At 38.4% G+C, this 25,011-nt stretch overlaps 1 protein-coding gene across 1 annotated transcript in view; it reads right to left on the bottom strand.

Moving 5' to 3' along the window:
• Positions 1-25,011, bottom strand: part of CPS1 (carbamoyl-phosphate synthase 1) — a 130,058-nt gene that overhangs the window by 11,570 nt on the left and 93,477 nt on the right. Inside the window, exons 26-34 of the mRNA XM_002922357.4 lie at positions 19,381-19,575; positions 18,892-18,959; positions 16,926-17,001; positions 12,537-12,614; positions 9,681-9,788; positions 7,985-8,074; positions 6,525-6,695; positions 3,934-4,008; positions 1,191-1,289 (exon numbers count right to left, since the gene is read on the bottom strand). Coding sequence (XP_002922403.1) covers positions 1,191-1,289; positions 3,934-4,008; positions 6,525-6,695; positions 7,985-8,074; positions 9,681-9,788; positions 12,537-12,614; positions 16,926-17,001; positions 18,892-18,959; positions 19,381-19,575 — 960 coding nt within the window. The remainder of the gene's footprint in view (positions 1-1,190; positions 1,290-3,933; positions 4,009-6,524; positions 6,696-7,984; positions 8,075-9,680; positions 9,789-12,536; positions 12,615-16,925; positions 17,002-18,891; positions 18,960-19,380; positions 19,576-25,011) is intronic.

Genomic DNA, 25,011 nt, shown 5'->3' with positions numbered 1-25,011 from the left:
AATGCTATTCAAGAACCTCCCCAGTATACTCTGGGCTCTGCTAACTTTCTTAAGCCCATTAAGCTACTTCCCTTCAAGAGCTTTCAATCAATCCTGGAGTGAGAAAATCCTTCAAGTAATGCCTGTGTCTTCTTCAGCTTTGGATCTTTGACATTTACAAATGGTCCTCGACTTGAACAACCTCAGCTTTTCAATAGTGAAGGCAATACACAGTGAGTACCAACTGTACTTCGAATTTTGAATTTTGATCTTTTCCCAGGCTAGTGATATGTGGTAGGATGCTCTGTTGTAACATGGGCTTTCAGTACAGCATTCAATACATTACATGAGCTATGTAATACTTTATTATAAACAGGCTTTGTATTAGATGATTTTGCCCCACTGTTGGCTGACGTAAAGTGTTCTGAGCACATTTAAGGTAGGCTATGCTAAGCCATGATGCTTGGTAGGGTAGGTATGTTAAACGCATTTTTGACTTCTGATATTTTCAACTTTTGATAAGTTTATTGAGGCATCACCCCACCATAAGTTGTGGAAGTTCTATAGTAGAAATTGAAATGTGAATGAGTGAAGGTAAGGAAGGAAAGAACAGAGGTCAGGAAGGGATCATATAGCTTCGGCTGGGATGTGTTGTATTTGAGACAGCCAGATAGAGGTATTCAGCAGATGCTTGGAAATATGGGATGACCAAGGATGAAGATTTAAAGGTGACAGTTAGGGACAGGACAGCGGATACCACAGACATGAGCTGGCAAAGGGGAAAGCCAAGAGATAGACAGAAACAGAGACAGAGAGAAAGAAGAGGTGAGACCCAACTTTATGGAAAGCATATGTTCAGGGACTAAGGAGGAAGAACTAAGAGGAGAGCACAGAGGAAAGATATAACCAAGAAATAGAAGAAATTCCTGTTCAAGGCATCCTAAATCCTTTTCAGAACAAATAGCCTTTTCACTAGAGACTTTTTCTTTCTGTTCGTTTTATTTATTCACTTATTTGTATTGATTGCTGCAATGGAAAAAGCAAAACTCAGGGAACATATAGAGAACAAACATCCATTTTTTTCTATTAGTTGCTGTTTTCTTTAGTGGAGCTTAAAACAAATCTCCCCTCTTTTATACCACAATTAAGGTCCTTTCTCAGCCACTCCTAGCACGTGCCCAGGGGCATGCACGCAACCACACACCACTTACCTGGATTCCAATCAGGATGCCTTTCTGGGGTATCTTAAACCCTGTGGAAAGCATTGCCTTTAGGAAAGCTGTGTGAATACCTTCACCAAAGCAAGCCACCTGTTTAGAATAAATTAAAAAATAAAATAAAAAGCAAATACTAGTCAACAGCTCTTACCGATAAACAAATACAAATGGAAAGCACTTTACTCATAGACCCCTTTGCTAGATTTTATTGAGTTGCCCAAAGACCATGCAGTCTGAATCCTGGGATTAAAAAGCCAGCCAGGGCAGATGTATCTTATGTTTTTAATTAAGCATAATGAATGAATAAGCAATTCTTTCTCTATCCAACAACACTCCATGGAGCAACATAACTGGATTCTACTGTGAGTTATTTGGATACAAATCACAGCTTCTGGTCCATAATGTGGTGAGTTACCAAATGTTAATATGACTTAATGTTTAAATAACGGTTTATGTTACATACGCAATGCCACAGTGCGTGAATTCATGGGTCAGTAGCACAAATGCATAACTGCTGATCAATTGGTTAGGAGTCATTTCGTACAGCTTATGAAAAAGCTTTCTGAGAAATCCATGAAAATATCAAGGACCTTTTTTTCTTTTAAATAATTTTCATAAAATGAACCAGATACCCTGCTACTAGTTCTGAATACCACAGCCCTATGTAAAACAAAAACAAAAACAAAGAAACCCATTCCAAACTATCACATACTGTTGGAATACACAGAAGTTTCAGCTAGGGTAATTGTGCTACTAGATAACTACAAGTCAAATGGCCCCCGTAACTATAGAACAAGTGGTCTATTTGAGCATGATGGGAATAGATTCTGCCACGCATGTCATCATTTGGCACAGTACAGAACCAACATTATAGTAAATAACACCGATGGCTAAATTCATTCTTTAAGCAAAGGACTCCCTTATTGTGAAAGGGACGTTCTCATGACTATGACCTTCAGCCAACCACCGTTACGTGCTGCTTTTCATTCTATAGTGAGCTCTTTCTTTGGTCCATTAATGGCCAACTAGCCTAAGTAATATCAACCTCAGTTAATGAAACCCAAATTTTTCTGACAGGACCAGGCAATCCCACCATAAAACAGATACAACAACACACAGAAGGTTTCAGCAGTTTTCTACAAAAAACATAGAAAACAGTCAGATAGTCCAGTAAGCTCAGGACTAACATCCCCACCTTGCCACTAAAAAAATAAAATAGCCCATACCTAGATCAAAAGGTAAAGGTTTATCCAACCCCACAATAAGCCATTTGAACACTGAAAATGTCTCTTCAAAGAGATTTCACCTAAGCTAGAATTATTATTCTGATTTCAGTTATGAAATAGATCTTGTAACATCACACTCAGTGACACCTGGAAGTATGACTCTAATAATGGAAGAAAAATTAACTCTATACTTCTGAAAAAGATCACAACAAAGGTGAGCTGAGCTTCTAATTCCTTCATATTTTCATATTTCAACAACTCCAATAATGTATGTCTGGAGGCAGAATGGACATAGGCAGTGCAAATAAGTTTACCACACTAGAGAAAACAGCACAGAGGAAAACCCATCTCTCCCTGATCTGAACCCTGGATATGCTGAAAACAGCCCTGCTACCAAGTGACCATGAGATCAAGATGAACCTGAAGAGCATCTCCTTAAACAGCGGAGAACCATAATGTAGGCCCCTCGTTTTAAAGCTAGGTTTTCTCACCTATTAAATTAAAAGCAGCAGCAAAGCAGCTGAGAGAAGGCAATCGTCAATCCAAATACAAACAAGATAGCCATTTATTCCTCACGCCTGCCTTCCTGTCTCACTTGACTTCTCATCACAGATGTTGCTTGTAACCAGGCAACCACATAAAATATCACATATTTATTGTAATTAAATATTTTCCCCTTTCAGGTGTTCCTTAATAGCAAGAGGAAACAATGATGCCTCACAGTCCGATGTTGCCACTCTGATGTGCACTGATGAGAATCTGAAGGTTGTATCTAGTAAGTCTGTCAAGGGCTGGGTGATTCATAAAATGTCCTGACACTGACATGTAGGGAACTTTCTAGAATCTGACAGCTCTCTACAAGAAACACAGTTCACATTCTTAAAGAAACCTTCAGCTGACAAGAGTTCCAACACAAGTGAAGAGGGACATCCAGTGGCCAATCCCATTATAGGTTTCAGATAATCCCCAGGAGGTTGACGTTGCTTTGAAAGTTGTTTTGGGATTTTGCATTTATCTGCAGATTCCACAATGTTTAGGTCCGTGATCTTTCTAATGCTGTACAGTCATTCTACATATTGCTAATAAAAATCCAATGATTTAGTTTCACAGTAGCAAGAGGTTGAGGGGAGTGGGGGTGGGAAGTGCTGTTATAGAGAGACCTTGAAATGAAAACTTAAAATAAAACAGAAAGATCCAGGAGATATTTACTTAGACTTCCAAGGAAATATTTTGGAAGCTGTTCTCAATGTGTAATGTGGAAATTAATTAGGAACACAAACATTAGATTCACAAGTTAAATATAAGTGAAAATTTAGACTCTGGTCCACAAAAGTATAAGATTTTTCTTTAGTTCAAAATCCTTAATCCTCCTTTCAGACTTACTCTGATAACAGAAGTTTGTGTTCCCCCTTAATACTTAATAACTTACTTACTGTATTATACTCAGATCATAAAACCATAGATTTCAAAGTAGATTTAATGAAAGCGTTCATGGACCATTAACTAGTTACCTCTCCGGTGGAAGCCATCTCACAACGCAGAATGGGGTCAGCATCCCTCAACCGGGGCCAGGAAAACATTGGAGCCTGTCAGAAATAATGGGGAGGAAAAATTTGTGAGAGAAAGGTATAAAAGGAATAAGAGAGGATAAATATATTTAGTGAACCATCTCTCACAGGATTCATTTAGGCTATGGTAGACACATAAAAAATCTCTTTGGTTCAAGCATCTGACTTGAAAAATAGCTTTAAAACTCTGTTCCAAGAACTTCTTGAGCTCTTGGCCAAAAACTTGGGTTAAATAATCACAAATTATTTCTGTAAATAGGGCCCCTGTGACCAGTCTAGGCCAGTGTTTCTAATCTGGCCTACACATATTCTTATTGGAGTGGTTTCAAACAAAGTCTACTGGGCACTGGTCTCCCCAAGCACAGAGTTCAAACACATTTTTTTCTTGGTAGGCTTTGGAAACATTCCTCTTCTTTTTCTGATCATTTGAACTTGGAACAGGCAACCATGCCAGAAATGTCTGTCTGTAAGCTGACTTCTGAGACATTAAACTGTTGTTGACACCTCTTAAAAAGCTTTGAAAAACATTCTGCTTGGGAACACTTTTGCCCAGAACTTTCATGTGAACTAGAACATAGAGAGGAGCGTTTCTTTTTCATTTATTTTATCAGTGCAATTCATGAAGAACCAAATGCTTGTTTCTCGCATCTCTCCATTTGTCCAGTGTGGACTCTTCTTCCTTTGATCCTGGCACCCTTCGAAGTGATCCTCGGAGTTCTAGCTCGGGGTCATTTCACGAGGTCATCCTTAGTCAAGTTACCATACATTTCTGCACTCTCGCTTTTCTGTGCTCTCATCTGTGGATGTCCACCTACCTCACGAGCTCTATGTTAAGACTAACTATAAAGAAGTCATTCTTTTACAAAAAGTCAAGATTCATATACAATGATAACTAGGAAAGAAATAAACTGGAAGATACAGTGCATTTTGAAAAATGCATATCTATCCATCAATACTGTTTTTAGTTGGATATTGTTTCACACACATATATGTGTGTGTATATTTCTGTGTCTATGAATTCAGAAACATGAATTTGAAATGTATACATAGAATTTCCAGTGGAAAATATTTTTCAGGGCCTTCTACGTATTGGTCTCAAACAAAGAAATCCTATGTATTTTTTTTTTTACCTATGTATAATTCCCACTGAAAGCTTTAACAATTTATGTTGTGTTGTAGTCTCAAGGAATAAAGTGCCAGCCTTCCCCAATATAACAAGTGACATTCCATCTCAATGCCCTATAAAATCCAAGTCATCCTAAATTATTAAGTTAAATATGATAGATAATTTTTTTTATTTATAGCTTCAACTTAAAGTTCCACTATAAAAGTCTCAGCTATAATACAATTATGATTGAGGTCACGAGTATAAATAGGAATGGAAATCTTTTGAAGGCATCCAAAATATATGATGTCACATAAATACATCACACAATATAAACTGATTCCATCTTATGCTTCTAAAATATTCAAATATATTTTATATAGTATCTCACGAATCCTCATGCTTGCCCCATGAAGTAGTTAAAGATCATAATTATAAATACTCTGTGCATGGATATACTGAGGCAGCGAGAAGAGCACGATGGCTTTATGATTACGGTAGTACCAGAAATATACATCTGTATTGGAAATTAGTGAGCAAATCTTGAACTTTTCTGATCAATCCTCATAAAGGTGCCATCAATGTCATTTCCTTCATGGCACCACCGTGAATAGCAACCGCTATTTCAACTCTTCAAGTGGAAAAACTGTGCTGCTGAAGAAAATAGGATCTAAGCAAGGTGACCAAGGTAGTTAGAATTTAAGTGACACCGCAGGGTAACACTTTTACAAGATCCATGCATTCCTGAAGTGTTGGCACAATTCCAAAGGGGCACAATTCAAGCCTTATCTCAACAAAATATATCCAGAATTTCTGTTTACCAACTAAACCGACACCACCAGGCATCAGTCACATGCACATAGCTTACAATTGACTCCGCTAGTTGGTTTTGAAGTTATGTGATTCTAAATGTTTTTTTTTGTTATTTTTGAAATGGATAAAAAGTCATATAAAATGCCTTTGTGCATTATTCAAAGGAAACATCGTAAATCCCTAGTCCAGCACTTTAGTTAGAAGGTGCATGAAGTATCAAAAATTTTTACTTTTTTTTTTAAGTTTTTTCAAGTAAGCCCCCAATGTGGGACTTGAACTCATGACCCCCAGATCAAGTCACATGCTCTACTACTGACTGAGCCAGCCAGGCACCCCCAAGATTATTTTTTTTAAAGATTTTGTTAATTTATTTGTGTGTGTGGGAGAGAGAAAAGCAGGGGGAGCAGCAGGCAGTGGGAGAAGCAGGGTCCCTGATAAGCAAGAAGCCCAGTGCAGGACTTGATCCCAGGACTCTGAGATCATGACCCGAGCCAAAGGCAGATGCTTAACCAACTGAGCTACCCAGGTGACCCTCAGGATTATTTTTGATGAAAAACTGTTCCTTTAATTTCCTTGAGACTTAGAAAAATGACTAATAGATATTTTTAAATGTTACCTTAATTGCAACATAGTCAGCAGGAATTATGGGATTGTCCAATGTGGGAAGAGGTTTCTCATCAATGCTCTCTCCAATCATCACCTTGGTGGCCACATCAATGAAGTCCACCCCCAGTGTCTTGGAAACAAAGGGGAAGGATCGAGAAGCTCTCAGGTTGCACTCAATCACCTGGACAGATAACAAAATTTAAAAAAAGAGAAAGGATGGTGAGAGCCAGTGACACCGTACTAATAGTCTCCCTGTCACCTGAGTTCTTGCTGAATGTCGCTGTTAGTTGGTATCTCTGAATTCTGACTTTCTTCCATCCATTTTCCACAATTTCATCCCCACACATGACTGATAGATTTTAATGCAGAACTCAGATAATGCCACATCCCTACCGAAAAGCCTTCATGGGGTTTCCACGGGCCATCAGATGAAAGTCCGGTCCTTGAAGGCTTTCTATTCTCTTGCCTCGATATATCTCTCTATGTTATCTTGTACCGTTTCCCTGACCCCAATTTTACAATTTTACTTTCCAAGCTTGCCTTGCATTATTTCCCTAGAAAAATGATCTTGCTAAACTGAACTAGTCGTTCTCTCCTAAAACGTGCCAAATTTTCTCTTAGATGTTCTATGTGTAATGTCCTCTCTACCTTCCTTTATTTATCAAAATCCCAGCCATTCTTTAAGATACAGCTTAAAATACAAAATCTCCCTTGAAACCCACCCCAAACCAGGTATATGACACTCAAATACATGCTCAGGCACACACAATGCACATGTCTGTGTACACGTGCACACACACACGCTCATAGATATGCTCTCTCTGTTCTGCGACTCCAATACCATGTATTTGTTCATTCCTCCCAGCAGCTATTATATTCTAACTTATGTTAACAGTTGTCTACAAAGTCGTCTTCCCAGTCCTCACCAAATTGAGTATCTTTGAGAGCAAAGACTGTGGTTTATACGACTTTATTGCCACCATATGATTTCACATAGTAGAGGCTGCTAAACCAATACTGGTTACTGATTGGTTACATTAAATAGACTAAATTAATTAAGACTAGCTTAGTTGATTTAACGTTTTTTTGTATGTAAATAGTATCTAGAACTTCAGTGTAGACAATGTATGATTACTATATAGTCACTATAGTGACTATCATAAAGTAATCTGAATATGTACAACAATCATACATTGTATACATCTATACTATACCGTAGATGGCAGACAGCGATCCTCTTTCCAGTGGATCAGAGTGCTTTACATGACTGTGACTGACATGGCAGTGCCACCAAGGGCCTCTGTCTTCAAACAAGGCAGGCATTATGCACTGTGCAACACCTCACGCTCAGACACGAACAGCTGCAGGAGTCTCAGCTGCTCCGTCTGTGCTCACAGACGTCCAAAGGGACGCAAACCAACATCACCTAACACAGCGCGGTGTCCTCTCAAGCACCTTGGCATTTCTTACCAAGACATCATTTCCTTTGACAAGAAACTGGACGTTGAATGGGCCAGAGATGGCAAAAGCCTTTGCAATCTTCCGGGTAGCATCCTTCACCTAGATCAAAAGGACAATGACACAGCGCTACAGAGCATACCTTGGTTAGAAAGCGCAAAGAAAACACCTCAAACTTAGATTTCTTTAATCTCTTGACAGAGAGCTACACCTCCACTAATAATAAGAAGTCATAATGGCAATAATAAAAATAACAATAGAAGCCACTAGCAGGTATCTATCAACAAAATAATAATACGTACTAAATATTCGTAACAGACTAGCAAGGAAAAGAATAAATAACTTTACAAAAGTATCTTTCTGCCAAATGTCCCTATCTACCTGCCGTTGTATACTCTGGTTTTACTCGGAGGGCTAAATGGAAGTCTTTCAGCCCAGGTGCTGAAGCAGTCCAAACTTCCTATCAATTGCATGACCCACTGCTGAGAAGAGCAGGCCCGGAAATGACTCGGCACTGCAAAGTTACCAGGGAGACTGCTTTGATGTGCTTTTCTGCTGCCCTGGACTCTACCTGGGTAGATATTACGGTCAGAAAGAAATGATGTTTCCTTGCCGGGAGGCTCTGCATGTCATATATACAAATCCCTACATCCAACCAGAGCCAGAAGGTACCCATACAATGAGGGGCCTCTGACAGCAGGAAACAAGAGCTCCTCATTCATTGCTTTTACAACAGTGATTTGGCAACTTAATTGGTTATAAAAGGGAGTAGAGTCCACGGCACATCAAACTCTGAGAGATTTGGAAAAATCTGAGTTCTTGAGGTCATTTATACCAACATGATCAACTAAAGCACACTTCAAGTCCAGGGATGTTGTTCTCTCAGGCAGCTGGTGTTACGACATATCCTGCTACCTTCACATCTAGAACAAGGTAAGACCTTCAGAATCCAGCCCAATGTACAGCCAGACAGACAGGCCTACTTAGATTCAGATGGCAGGATTATTGGTAAGGCTCACTGAAAAAGCCAAGCCTGACCTAACATACCTAAAGAGTAAAGGAACATTCACATGAATTATTTAAGATGATGGTCTCTGAGACTGCCTAGCAGTGCATACTGAATACTGAGGCATCATTCTTGGGAAGGTCTTTAAGGCAATGATTCCAAAAGAGAGGTTGAAAGAGACATATCAGAAAGTGCTGGTTTGAGATGAGGGTAAAGGTGGATACTGAAAACATAGGTTCCAGAAGTTTCCTACGTGACTGCTATATACCCGCTTCTAATTGAGAAGCATGGGTTTATATGCTGCTCACCTAAGTGGCTCTCAAACATTAGAATCATCTGCAGCAGTGTTGTCCAAATGGGGTCCCCAGATCAACAGCAACAACATCACTTGGGGACTTGTCAAAAATGCAAATTTGGGGGCCCTGCTCAGAACTACTGAGTCCGAACAATCTGTAGATTTTAGCAAGTTCCCCAGGTTGTTACCACCACTAAGGTTCAAGAACCACCACACTAGCATACAACCAAGTGGCTCAAAAGGGTAGGAAGGAAATTGTTTTCTCTAAAATACCCAGCAGACTCAGAGCAAGAAAGTTCCCCTCATAATTACATTTCACCTGCGGCATGTCCTACATTGCTACCTAGTTAAAAAAATTGTTTTTATCTTTGCTTTTTCCCCTTCCACTTTTCTTGATAAATGATGACCTTTTCAATGGCTCCTTGGCTGATGGTTTGTGTGGGCAGCATTAGAGTGGCATCTCCTGAGTGGACACCTGCGTCTTCCACATGTTCAGAAATGGCATGGGAGATAACCTGGCCAAGAGAAGATTTTAAAAAGAGTTGTCAGAAACCTACTTCAATGCACCTACTGCCTCCCTGCCCCATCTCCCCCTCACTGCCCCCCACCCCTTCTCCCCCTCCAGTGCATTCTAACAGATGCCTGGAGCATTGACCTGTCCCTTTGAGGAGTCCTTGGTGAGAGGACCGCATAAAGCCCTGTATGTGGCCTTCGCCTCCTCCCTATGCAGTGACAGACTGCCCCCGGGGGCAGCTGACAGTGGCTGAGCTGACCTCCCTCTTCCATTGATTAGAATGGGTAAGATCAGGAGAAGAAGACAACTGAATTGACCCATGTTGACTTAAGAACAAAAAGGAAACTAAAGCATTTGGGAGGCACTGGAGTGATCTCTATCTTTTCCTTCCAGGTTAGGTTTTAGACACTGGAAAAGAAAAGATGGGTGAGGTAAATATCTAGCAAGGTGCATTTAAAACTTAGGTGGACGGAAAGAAGACTTAAGATCTAGAGCCAGAGACTTTTAAACTGAAATTTGAGAAAGAAGGGGAAGCAAGAAGAAAATCTTCTCTTACAGGTAAGGAAGCTAACACGAGATAAGAAGAAATAACCCAAGTGCATGTGACTACTGTATTGCCAAGACAGATTTGAAGCCCTTATCTGTCACATTCCAAAGTTTATGGTCTCAATCACCATAACCTGAACACTAACAGTATGTGTGTCTTTGGGAAATGATAAAGCTGACAGTTGGGGAGAATAATTGGGTAACTGTAAAAGACTTAAATAAATTGCAGAGATAATTTGTTTATTAGATTTATAAATGACTTAAAGCAGAGTGACATTTGAGTCTCCTGCCACCACTTACGAGCTCTGTGACCTGGGCAAGGTACTTTATCTATTCAGGGTTGGTTTCTGATAAGGCAGCACTAACAACGGTATCGGTCTCATAGAATGTTTGTAAGGATAAGAGAGAACACATACACAGCATCTGACGTGGATATTTAGTGCATAGTAAGCATTCAAATTTTTTTATAGTGTCTAGAAATGGGGAGGTAATACTCCCACCGAGCTCTGAAAAAAATCATAATATAGGGGCACCTGGGTGGCACAGCGGTTAAGCATCTGCCTTCGGCTCAGGGCGTGATCCCGGCGTTCTGGGATCGAGCCCCACATCAGGCTCCTCTGCTATGAGCCTGCTTCTTCCTCTCCCACTCCCCCTACTTGTGTTCCCTCTCTCGCTGGCTGTCTCTATCTCTGCCAAATAAATAAATAAAATCTTTAAAAAAAAATCATAATATAGCTGACGTACTATGTCCATTTCAGAGTGTGACTATTTAAAAATTATGTGAATAACCTGGAACATTTCCAAAAGAAGGAGTCCAGGATGATGAGCAATGGTTGATGTCTGAGAGAAGCTTAGATTAAGAGCATATCCTGCAAGTTGGAGCCAAATTGGGCCAGCAGACCAGCTTTATATTTGAAAAAACACAAATGTCTCTAGGCTAGTCTTACGTTCTCCGCGTTGACATTGGTATGATCACATCCCTCTCATTTTATTCCTGAGTCTCAAATACTTAAAATGTTGAAAAGGAGGAAAGATTAAACATATGCTCTACAATTCTGGAAGCCGGAAGATCAGGAGTGAAAAAATTCTAAGGAAGCGGACTTTATGTGTGTATATATATATACACACACACACACATATATATATATATATATATATATGAATGACATCTTTCAATCTGACAACTTTCTGTGCTCTGTTTAATCAAAGTTGTTAAACAGAAAATAAGTGACCACTTTCTGGGGATGCTGTGAAGAAAATTCTCATGCTTTGGGGTGTGGGGTTGAAATAAATGATTTCTAAGGGTGCTTAAACTCAGGATTTATGATTCTGTAGTAAGAAGTCATCACTGCTCTGTGTGTGTGTGTGTAGATAGATAGATAGATAGATAGACAGATAGATAGATGTAAACAACCTTACTTTGAACTGTTAATCTGAAAGACAAAAAAGCCAAAAAGATTTAACATTTTCAGTAGTGTTTTGAAATATCTACAAAGTAGAAAATGAAGGACAGTTTTTAAAAATTTTTCATTAAAGCAAATAAAATGACATGGACTCCCTAAAACATAACTCCCTATATTTCAAGATAAATCATAAATGCCTTATTAGTACAACTAGTAAGCTAAAGGAAAGCATTCTTCACATTTTCATTTTTCCCTGAAGTTGGAGGCATTCATTGTACGAGCAATACAAGATGTGATTTGGTAAGCTAATTTTATGTTATTATCCTTATCCACCCTACTTTGTTTAGTTTTGTCTTTATTAATGCAATAAAACAGTGGAGGCTGGGAAATCAAGAGAGGAGAAAAAGTAGGGATTCAATTAGGAACTTCAGAAAGACAAGTATTGGATGTTTTTATAATACCCATTGAAACATAAAAGGAAACCCACAGACAAAAGAAAATGAGAGAGAAAAATCTATTCAAAAAGAATGATGAGTACAGGATGATAATTAATTTTGAATATCATCAAAGAGAAATTCTAACAGTATGACACACAGGATATATGATACCCATGACACATCAACTAAGTTGTCAGTGAATTTGAAATTTTTTGGACTGAGCAACTCGTCCACTATTTTTAGAGACCTGTTTTGTAGAAATCATGACCTCTAATCTGTGGTGTTTCAAAACTGCCAAGGCAGGGAAAAGAAAGAAACATGATGGGAAGTCAGGGATCTGGGAGGTGGGGATAAAGCACTCACTCTTCCATCTTTGCCAACAGCATCCATTTCCACTTCCCGGGCTCCCTCAATAAATTTTGTCAGCACCACTGGGTGTTCCTGTCATCAAGGAAAACAGAAGGGCAGAACCCTTAGCTGACATTGTGTGTATAGTGTCAGGTAAAATTGCATACCTTCAGTACATCCCAGTGTAATACTTGCAAAGACCTCAATGCTCGACACGCTACACAAACTCAGTAGCCAATCTGCTGGGTGAGGACAAGGCCGTTCTCCACTCTCAGTGAGGCGGAGAGGGTCTTTCTTCAATCATGAGTACTCAGTCAACTGAATGTGAGTGCTGAGATGTCAAATACAGACCTTTAAGCAAGTGAGAGGAAAGAGGGCGCTAAAGAGAGGGTCGAAGGGGAGAGTTATGAATAGCTCTCTATTTTATTTATAACTATATTTTTCTTGGTTCAAGTTCTTTCTCTCTTCCTACACTCATCTTTTCCAAGCTGCAATTTCTTAAGTCAGTTCTCTCCAGGAGACTATGAAAGAAATTAGGAGGAGAATCTCATTTTGTTTGGATTTTGTTAGGTCAAAGATGGAATCCGTTCCTTGGAATCGACATGTCTTAAACCATTTCTAAAGCATGGCATTTGCAGCATTTCTCTTTATTAATCTTAAAATATCCTTCCTTTCTCCGCTGTTTTAGCCCCTTTTCCTTCTCGAAGTTCTCCCCACTCTCAGCTCCTTCATGACAATGCAGTGATGCCCTCCACACCTGGACCATTGCTTCTTTTTTCCAGATGAAATGAAGCAGTTGACTGAAGAGCTCCAGGGTTCAGGCATCTCTTCTCCTTGAAGCCCCAGCCACTAGCAAACCGCACCACTTGCTTTCTTACCAGACCCTGCTTTTCCCTGTGTCTATGTCTCTCTCCCCCACACGCACTCCACTTTCTCTCCTCAGCTCTCTCATTCAAGTCTCAACTCACATTTCAAGACCTGGCACAAAATCTACCTGCTTCTCTAAGCCTTCTCTAGACATCTCCTTTTCCTCTGAACACAAGCCCCTTTTGGCCACTATCATGGAGCTCATCTCATGCATATGTGTTAAATTTAATATATCTTATCCCCTTTAGTAGAACACTTGAAATCAAAAGGAATTTTGTGGAAAATTCAAAAGAACCAGTGTGTTATGCCATAAAGAAGCATATCTCTTCTATTAAATGAGGCAAATTTCCATATGTCCTTTTCTTCAAAAGCCTACTGGACATGCAAGTTTATTAGCCAAGAAAAAAAAAGATTCCTTTCCATCTCTGTTCCCTCTTCTTTAAATATCTGTTGTTTACTGCAGCAGGCTTACTGGAGTTGTGCTGAGATCTATATGGGATTTTTTTCTATATTTTGATGATAATAGCATGATTTAAAAAAAATAATAAAGCTTACCAGCTGTCTTAGCTTCTCTAGCCAAGCCTGAGACAGGGATCCTTGTTCAGTGATTTATGGACGGAGTTGGAAAAGTAGGATGGTGCAACAGGAAAAAGCTAGTATGTCTATGGTCTCAATGGAGACTGAATTTGGCTTTACCCCACAGGGGTCTCTGGAGGATGAACTGCAACACAGAGTAAGTCCCACCTTGAGGCAAAGCTTACTCACTGTCTAGTGTTTTGAGGGTGGTGCTGAGGTGAGGGATCTTGCCTTCTTGTTGATGAAGCTCTCATTTGACTGAGAATAGTTACCCACAGAAGAAGGACAGCTGGTAAGTGTTATCAACTATCACTACAGTTAGGGAAGGTGCTTCCACAGGTAAAGGGATCTGGTGGGGCAATGACAGCATTCACCATCCTGGCCATTTGAACAAATCTATGAACTAGTCCTTAACCATGTTGAGAAAGAAAATTTCTTCATAAATTTCAACATTTCTGCAACATTATACATTGTTGGCCTTCTTAAAATACTTTCTACCTTTGATATCCATAAACTATCTTTTCCTGCTTCTTTTTCAGGCTCCTTCATGGTTCTTTTCCCTCTACTCAGCCCTTAAGTGCTGGTATCCCTCTCATCTCTGTTTTAGCTATTCCACTTCCCCTGTACTCTCTCCTTGGTGATTGCTTCCATTCTCAAAACTCTAACTAAAATGGTATGCTATTTATTTCCGAAACTATATGTACATCTCTATCACCAGCCATGACCTTGATTCCCAATTTAAAATCTGTATAACCCACTGCTTCTGAAGCATCTGCACTTGGATTTCTCACAGGCACCTTACACAAAAGGTCAAAAGTTAAAAATATTATTTCCATCTCTAAAATTTCTCCTTCTCATGTTCCCAATTTTAATAAATGGTACCACCATCCATCTAATTGTCCAAGGTAGAAGCTCAGGAGTCATCCTTTTTCAGATACTCTTTTACCCTCTACCTCTACGCACTCACTAATTGCCTTCAATGAACATTCTAAATATTTTAGAATACATGTACTTCTTTTTTGTCTTTACAATCATTATTCTGCTCCAAGGTGCTGTCATCTCTACCCTGAGCTATAGCAATAGCCCCTAATCCTTTTCCGTGAATGCAGTCTGGCCCCAAACTCATTATAACTGACCAGGTTCTCTTTATCAATTCCCTGCCTACTCTATCTACTCTTCCACCATGTGGAGTGTCCTAGCCATATACTAAATATTTTATCAGTTTCTAGAAACCCTATTCTCTTTCTCAGCTTTGAACCTTTACCTGTGCTGTCCTTTCTTCCTACTCACACCCACAATGTAAACCTTTTAACCAGTTAACTCTAAATCAACCATTTTAAATTAATTTTAAAAGCCCTTCTTTATGGATGGACCCCAATACATTTACACTCACCCTCAGCATCCTGTATTTTCTTATTGTAATGCTCATTATATCTCATTGTAATTATTTGAAGTCTGATATCCCTGGTAAAGAGAGTCCTCTGTGAGAGCAGACTGTATTTCTCTTTGTATGAGTATAGCCCCTGATTCTGAGAACAATGCCATTATATAGCAGGTGCTAAACATGAATGAATACATAAATAGATGAATGACTGATGAGGGTTGATTTTATTCTAGATTCACTGAACTGAGTATCCCAGAATCTGCTGTATTTTGATGGAAACGCTTGAATCAGAATGTACTCATTCAGGACATCTCCATTATAAAACTTTGGTCCAGTAGCAATTCTACTATCCATATACTAAGCAGAAAAATATATTCCTTAAACTATCCTATGAGTAGAGGCCATGTGGGATCCAGTGTCCCAGACAGAAAAGAGAGGACACCTGTTCCCTCACTTACAGGAGCCCAGTTAGGCCCCCTGGGTCTAACTACTGGTTTTTCAAAAGGGAGGCATGCCTGAACCCTTGGCAGGAAGTCAGATAGAGAAGAAGACAGTGTCTTGCTCCAGTCCACACTAATGAAAACTGGCCAACTGTAGAGATTCCCTCCTCAGCTATCTGACTTTCACACAGAAATGGAATTCAAAATCTACTTGGTTTTCTTTTTTTACACTCTGTCTTTCTCACCCTTTATCCTTATCCACTCCCTTCACTGACTCAATGTCCTGGGGAGCAACCACCAAACAGAAGGGATGTCTAGCTTCCTGAGCAGGAACAGTCCACGCTCTTTCTTCTTCTTTGAAATGCTTCTGACTTCACTCTTTAGCTCCCTCCAAATTCCACTTGCCTAACATCAAACTCTGCTCTATGAGTTGTGCTTTCTCTCTCTCTCTCTCTTAAAAAAAAAAAAACCCAAGCTTTTGAAAGCTTTTAAAAGGAAAACATTACTTTCATCCTTTATAGTACAAGGTCTGCAGATCAATAACCTCACTGGGTAAATCTTAAATGGATCACACTGAGGTAATACCTAAGGAGAAAGTAAAAGCTGAGGGCAATGGAGGAAGGTGGTTGAATCACCACAAAATTATAAGCATTTTTATTAACTGACAAACGGAATGTACCAAAATGAAAAAAAGTCAATAGGTGAACAAAGGGGTTTACTATTAAAATTGCAGGGTTGACTGAGGCAAAGTCTCTCCAAGTGTGAGAATTAAAAACCAGGAAAGCCCTCACTGATACGTGATGAGCTTGGTTAGGCAGTCCTTGAGGCTGGGAACCCCAGGGATAACTTGAACAACATCTAACTTATGAACAGACAAGGATGCTTATCCAGCCTAACTCCTGGAGTCTAAAACCAGATCAATGTTGTGATCAAATATGCACTTGTCTTCTTCTTCCACTAACACTAAGGATCTAAACACAATTAAATGCATTTGAGTTTTCTTATTCCCATATATAGGAGACTACTGAGTAGGAAAAAAAGGGGGGAAGCATCCTAACATAGTGTGAAAAGAAAAACATATGAAATAAGGTAGCCATTAACAGAAGTAAAAGTCACCAGGAGGAAATCGGACACTACCTGAGAGACTCTAGTGGCCTCCTCCAGGAATTTTTTCATCTCATCCTCAGAGAACACCACATTCATGGCCGAGCCACTGGAAAGAAGAGGAAGACAGGTAAGTTTCTTTCACCACTTAGGAAGAAAAGCATATTAGACTTGATTGCTTCTCAGAACAGTTTCAGGCAACCTCTAGTTTTAGTCTGGACTGAGTAAGAAGATGCTTTTTTCTAAATTGAGTCTTTACTCCACTTAATCACCAGCACAATCAACCAAAGTAAAGAGTCATCCAAACTGGGGGTGAGAGCTCTGATTATGTCCAACGAGAACCACATAGCTATAGAGATAGCAGTATCCCAAAGTTTGTCCCTTCTGATTTTGTGTTTTCACTCTGCTGGTTCCAGGTAATTCTTAAACCTTAACAAGATGCATCCTAGGATCTAGTTATTCTTTTTTTTTTTTTAAGATTTATTTATTTATTTGAGAGAGAAAGAGAAAGGGAGAGAGCATGTGGGGAAGGGCAGAGGGAGAGAATCTCAAGCAGACTCCCTGCTAAGTGTGGAGCCTGACACAGGACTTGATCTCAGGACCCTGAGATCATGACCTGAGCCAAAATCAAGAGTCAGACTCTTAACCAACTGCTCCACCCACGTGCCCCAGGATCTAGCTATTCCTACCCTGTTTCCTCAGAGGTCATTGACAATGGTTGATCTTAATCCACAGGTCTGCTGACAAAGCAGGTCATCCTACTACCAGCCAGGTTACAAAAGAATAAAAATTTTAGTAACATTTGCAAATATAATGTTCAGTATCTGACTGAAAGGTATTCAATTGTGTCCTTCTTATTAATTGTTTGAGAAAGAATGCTGATAGCAGTTTATGCTGAATTTTGATATTTTCAAAATGAGATGGGAAAGGGAAGAAAGAAGGAGGAATAAGAGGAGGGAAAAATAAGGGAAAAAATTCTACTTTCCACTTCTTTTTAAAAAGTGGCATTTTCTTTACCTTTTCTACTCTATTACATAATTTTGCATAAGGAGCTTTCAATGTCTTCATTTATTTAATACAGGAAGGCTAAGTCAATGCCATTTATAATTCACAGCATAGGAAACTGGAACAAAGAGACAGATTGCAGAGATGAGAAAGGAAGCACAATAGTCCAAGCTGCTTTCTGCAACCCTCCCTTAAATGTCTGTGTGTTGTTTGAATTAACTTACATTAATACCTCAAAGAAGCAGTATTATTTGACAGTGATTTACACAAAATGTCATTTAAATAAAAAGGAAAGTTTTCCACCTCATTTCAAATTTTTCATTATTTTAAAGGATCCCATCTCAAATTCCATTTACACTTCCAAATTGTGCACAGCAAATTGTGTTTCTCTTATTATCCCCTATTCAGTGAAGTCGTTCCTTACATGTGGTAACATCTGAAGAGAGTAAGTGATAATTCACAACTTCTCCTTTGATGATAGAACTTTGTTTCAAAGTTTAATATAAAAGATCCTCACTGTCCCTGTCCCTCATCATTATAACTCATCTATTAAAAAATGTGATCTCAAAAACTCAAAAATGCAAACCAGAGGCATCATCGGAAGGTGCAGACAACAGTCAGAGATAAGCTGCCATTTCTGCTGACTAGAAAACAGATACTGGAAAGAGATGGCCCAGGTTTGTTTTGATTTTGTTTTTCGGGTTTTTTAAATTGCTCTTTTATCTAATTTAAAACTATCCTCCCTCAGTTTGGAAATGAGATGCCCTAAGCCTTCTTCTAAGATGGAGGACTGTGGACTCTTATTGCCACCCTCTGAAAGAAGAGCGGTAAGCTGAAGGACCATGCATAGGTCCCCACTCTGGCCATCTTGGTTTGGGGGCTGTGGACGGATTTACAAATTATTACACATCAAAGCCAAGTGCTATTAGCATACAGCATGCAGTTCTGTATCTCCTGATTTTTAAATCATTACCTTGGGAAAACAATATATTACCTCAAAACATAGGAAGGTCTCAACAAGCAGGGGTAGCCCACAGACTTCGCAAATTCCAGTGCCTCATTCTAATTAATAGAAACAACAACAAAAAAGTGCATGAATAGTTTAAAATACTCAATAGAACTGCAGAAAGGCATCTTTAGAACAAATGGTAACACAACTCTTTTTATTCTTTCTCTCAAAAGACACCATTAAAATGTAAATTGGACATTGAAACATATAAAATTCCCAGTTTCTAATTGTAAATATCAATCAAGCTCAAAAATAGTTTGAACGTTTTTCATTGTCCAAATCTTAATGAGAATACTCTTACCAATTTATAACCAGCATTTAACTGCAATCATGGAAATATACCAACTTTAAAATAAAGTCACTGAGCGTAAGTGCCTTCTGCCTGCCCTGCAGTTAACAGTTGCAGTAGTTAACATTCAAGTTACAACTCTTCAAAAGCGAACATTAAAAAGAGACACGTGTTTCTCTCCTTACCAAAGTGTTAACGGCCTTCCAGGGTGCCTGAGCCACGTTCAGCTCATCCAAGACAGCTGAGAAGATGGAGCGATCCTCAGCCCTGTCGATCTGCAGAGGGCTCGTGCCCATAATCTTGACACCATTCTTGTACAGGGGGACTGCCAGATTGTTTGGAATCTGACCCCCAACTGAGATGATGCAGCCACCGCATGCCTGGAAAAGATACCCACAATATCAGCTGTTGGGGTCACTTCATGATGAATGAACAACTGCCTCACATGTTGTGATTGTTTCATTTCTCCCATCAATGGGCAATACTAAGTGATGCCCCCAAGAGATAAGCAAACTTCGTTCTTAGTTCTCAGACACTTACATGCTAAAATCTATGTGAGAGTGCCATACAACTACACATGATTACCATGCCAGACTTCCACACAACTATGCCTGAATGTGTGACATAGACGTGCATGACAATTAGAAAAAGGAAATCAAGACAATATTTTCATCACGTATTCTAATGTCATCAGGTGCTGCTTGGACTATCGTTGTAATTTCCTGAATAGACATAGATCTCTCCTTCTAACTCAGCTCTCCTGTTCCCCTCCACCCCAGCCCTTCACATTCAGATTAATCATCCTACAAAACTGATTGTCCAAGTCACTCCTACACTTGAGTTCTCCAAAGTTCCTGTGCCTAAAGGACAAAGTGTAAACTCATCCCTAGCAACAGGACAATGAAGAGTCTCCAGCCTTCTCTGTCACCACTCTTCTCCAGCACCAAGAAGACCTCCTAGTCAGTGCCCCCAACTACGTGTACTCCCGCTAGCAAGCTTTCCACCTCGTTAAACTTCCCCTGCCCTGGCTGCTTCTTTCCTTTTTCCCTCTCCCTTATCTAAATGCCACCATCTCTACACGACAGTCTAGTCTAACGCCTACCTCCCTTGTTTACATCCTCTCCCCTTTACTGCTACATCGGCACTTGTCTACAGTACCCAATAACTGATTTTAGTCCCTGTTTCCTTACTATTTGCCCTACAAGCAGTGTCTGAATCTTTAACCTTAATCTCCTATTAGTAGTCAAAACGTCCAGATTTAAAAAAAAAAAAAGTAGTTCCTTCCCCTCTTAATTCCCTCCGTGAAACCCCCTCCAACATTCAGTTTTCATGTCTGTAAAATTAGAATAATAATATCTGTCTGCTTCACAAGATCACTATATAAGTTAAATAAGATAATAAACATTAAAGGCCTTACGCATTATAAGTGAATAAAAAAGGAATTGTTATTAATATTAGAAAATATTATTATATCTGATAGACCATTGATCTTGGAAAAATTTGTATTTGCCTTAATAACCTACTAATGAATATTGGAACTGCTGAAATAATAGATATGTACCAAATGTATATTATCATTATTTGAAATAATTTTGAAATACTCTTAAAAGGGATAAAGTTAATTTCTCTTTAATGAGAGCAATGAGCAAACACCCTACAATTGAGTGCTTAAATGCCTTGTAAACAGAATGGAAACAATAATCCACAGTTCTGCGTATTTATAAGTGCACCTTAGCTTCTTTCATCATTTTTTATGCTCAATATACATCTTTGCGAAATCTTTAAGAAGATTTTTTTATACTAGAATATTTTTATTTGCTTATTATTTTTAGTTTATTAGCCAAGTTAATATTTTAGAGGCTTAAAAACTAATTCCTTGATTAAATGCATAGAAGGATTTCTTACATGAAACACTTCAACATAATTTCTAAAATTAAAAGAGAAGTATCAACCTGTGAGCAAAAATTGGGGTCCATTGCATTAAATGGGAGCTCAAAGTTGAGTGAAAAGTCTTTAATAAATACACTAACATTTTTCAAAATGCTCTATGAAATTGCTTTTTATTTTTCAACAAATTAGCAACTTTCAAAACAGTAATAACATAAACTGCTACTATCCCTTAAGGATATTACTATTTGCCCTAGACCATCTGTTTTGACCTTCACTGTATCCCTCTGAGACAGTTATTACTCTCCATTTTACAGCTAAAGAAACTGAGGCTCGGTGAAGGTGAAATGACTTGCCCATATTTCTTATCTAGCAAATACAGCCAGTACTAGAACTCAATTCTCCATACTATAAAACAGCTATGTTTAACTAATAAATCAAATCTTTGAATCTTAAGCTAACTCTACTTTCTATCTGGTTTCAAGGGTAGTTACTGTTCGAGGACTCAAGGAGAGGTATTTCTAAAATATTCTTTTTGCAAAATGGTAGAAAAACTTCCTCTGCAAAGCCCTAATCTCATCATTGACTCCAGAAATAAAGATCATCGCTGGAAAGACAATACATCCATAAAATGTGTTAGAGTAATGGCTGACAGTGTAGTGTAGTTTTGCCCACACAGCAAAAGGAAGTCAGTACAAGAGAACATGTTTGTAGGATGAAGTTAATATAGGACAGTTTTGTGGAGGAATTCCATCTTAAGTCAGCCCCAACTCCAAGCACAGAACTAGCAGGGACTTGGGGAGAAGAACTTGGTATCCCACATGGATAAATTATCATTATTATCATAATCACTTAAGCCTAAGTAGTTTTAAATAACTCATTGACACAAAATATTCTAAAATTCAGATTTGTTTCACAGAATACTTTAGGCTGAAAATAATTCCATCAGGGTCCCAAAGTTCCACTGATCTTACCTGGATTTGTTTGTATCTTTTTACTTGGTTTAGTTTCCTATTTTTTTTTTTTTTAAACTTGGTATCACTAAACTAAGGCAACACCACACAAGAATATTTCTGAAACAGCATTCAAGTGCAATCACACCACAAATTTATTTTTAGTACTTTGGTTTGTCCTGACTTTTATGGGCAAATTAAATGCTATATTATAGACAGAATGCAAGAGAGAAAATTTATCTTACTAACAGAAATCGCATTTAATTCATTAAAAGATGGCCCTGATTTTTGTAATTTTGTGTATTATCTCTAATTTACAAAACTCTACTCTTTGTACATCTGTCTGTGAGATTGATTTATTATCTTTACTGTGCTTAATTATCTTAGTAATTCACATTTTAGTAAAACATTTTCAACACTTTAGGCAGACCCTTAAGATTATATTTAATTACAGTTAAATCAAATGCTAAGAATGAAACCCAATTCTAGTTTAGAGTCATGCATTCCCTAATGGGTTTTGTCTACATTAATCAATATTTGTCATTCATTCATTTAACTCAAATTGTGTTAGAGAGGTGCCATTGTATATGTATATACATATAGCATTAGGTGTTAAAAATAGAACAATTATATCATTAATCAGAGTACATTTTTATGGGGTATGATCCAGTAAATTATTCATTGTAAAATCAAGAAAAATTAAGAAGGACTCAAACTAGATAGGGACATCATAAGGTGTCAGGGATATTGTCTGGCATTTTCAGACTCAATCTGGTTTTTAATGAAGAAATTTTTTAAAAATGAAAAATGGGTCTTATATGGGGCCGGGATATAGAAGAAAATTAGTGCTCATTTATATAACTTTTCAAACCATGAGATGAGCCTCCAAAGAAAAAAAAAGGTAAAGTGAAGTTAAGACAGAATCTGTGTGATTTTTTGGTAAGATTTGTTTATTTGAGAGACCACGTGAGCAAGTGGGGGGAGGGGCAGAGGGAGAGAGAGAGAATCCCAAGCAGACTCCCCACTGAGTGCAGAGCCTGACCCAGGGCTTGATCTCAGGACCCTGATATCATGATCTGATCTGAAATCAAGAGTTGGCCACTTAACTGATTGAGCCATCCAGGCACCCTAGGGTCTATGGGATTCTTATTCATTGTCAGAGCCTGTAAAGATTATTGCATAATTCATCCCTAGAAAATAGATTTAATAATAGATCTAATAAAAGAGAAGCACGGTGTTGCAACTTCTGTAAACAATGTAATAATTTTCAAGTCCTATACCTCAAAATAACTTGAGAACATCTTTTCCCTTACAAGGAGTGCCCTAACCAAAATTGTGAACTAGGCACCAACTTCTCATTTTCTTGACACTTCCCCACACTCAACACCAAAATTAAGGGAAAAAAAAAAATCAAAATGCGAATTTCTTCTCAAGGAGTAGAATCCATGAACACAATCACAAGTAATAAATGACTTAAGTTTAAAGGGTTGTTCTTTATAAAGTATAAAAAAATGTCTGCAGCCAAAAGAATATATCACTGTAACATTTTCGATTAAAAAAAAAGAAAAAGTAGGAAGGAGATTTTAGCATAGGGATCCCCTCTGATCAAGACTAATTACCTTTTCGTTTGTTTGTTGTTTGGTAGGTGCCACGCCTAACATGGAATTGAACTCACAACCTTGAGATCAAGAGTGCATGCTCTACCGACTGAGCCAGCCTGCTTTACTCACAGGGCATGCCACTTTTCTGACTCACTCTTATGTTTTCTTTAGAGGTGCATCCTTATTGCCATGGAAATAGTGTGGGTCCTGAAGTAGGACCAGGAGACCCAGACCAGGAGACTCATCATACTTTCTATCATCCTATGTAGCTATGTAGCCTATTGCCCTTCTAAAGTGACTCGAATGTGTGCTTTTGAATAAGTTTAGATGTGCTTCCAATTTTCTGCAGATTTACTACTGAATGTCTCAGTGCCTTTAGCATCACTAGGGACACCCAAAGCTGGATTATGGCAGTCTCTTGGAGGTTGTGAAGAGATAAACAACAACCTCATAGAAGGAAACATACACACATATGTACATATGTGTATGAAATCTGTATGTGTTAAAATAACGTTTCCTGTGGGATAGTCTAACAAATACATCAATGGAATATTGTTCTTATATTCTTCAATATAACACTTAAAAATATCTTATATGGTAGCACTATAAATGCCAATTAACTTCAAAGGGCCAATTTATTTTTTACCATCATATTGAATTCAGTTATTCTAAAAGGATCTCATTAATATCCATGTGTAACCATATCCAAAGGCAGTTGTAGAAGTTTTTAATCTTTCATGGGGAAATAATTAATTATGTGTAAAATGCTGCAATTCCTATAATCCTTGTTAAATTTTTTAAGCAATTATGTAATTTTTCATATATTTATGTTTTGGGTCTCAACTTCATTCTAATGTCTTGAAGGTAGGGACCTGGTTTTACAGCTCCCTATCCTGCTGAATCTGGTATTTAAAAGGTACTCAAGAAATATTTGTAGAATGCACTTGTTTTGATCCCCACCTGAAATGAATCTTAAGGAATTATTAGAAAGACTATGTCAGAGAGAAAAATATAAATTGTGTATACTCTACCTAAGGGTTCAATTTCATTATATCAAAAGATAAGTGGGTTAGGCCCAAATGGACAACCATGATAATGTATCCATCCTAAGTTTGTCTATTTTTCTTCAGTGTAATAAAATCATCACATGTTCTAGCACTGAACTTTACACTTTACAGTGTGGTTTCAGACACAGATCTCTTTATCTTCACAGTACCTGCATGTAGCACATATATACACTCATCTGGTTCATTAACAACAACAAAAAAAAAGCTGAAACACAGAATTCAAGAAATTGCACAACTCAATGAATTGTCAAATCAAAACTTGAACTTAAGTACTGTGGCCCTACTTCAGTATTTTTTTCTAAGTGACC

Source organism: Ailuropoda melanoleuca, chromosome 2, assembly GCF_002007445.2.
Source record: "Ailuropoda melanoleuca isolate Jingjing chromosome 2, ASM200744v2, whole genome shotgun sequence".
Lineage (NCBI taxonomy): Eukaryota > Metazoa > Chordata > Mammalia > Carnivora > Ursidae > Ailuropoda > Ailuropoda melanoleuca.
The sequence above is the reverse complement of the archived record's forward strand: the minus strand, read 5'-3'. Positions and strand labels throughout refer to the sequence as shown.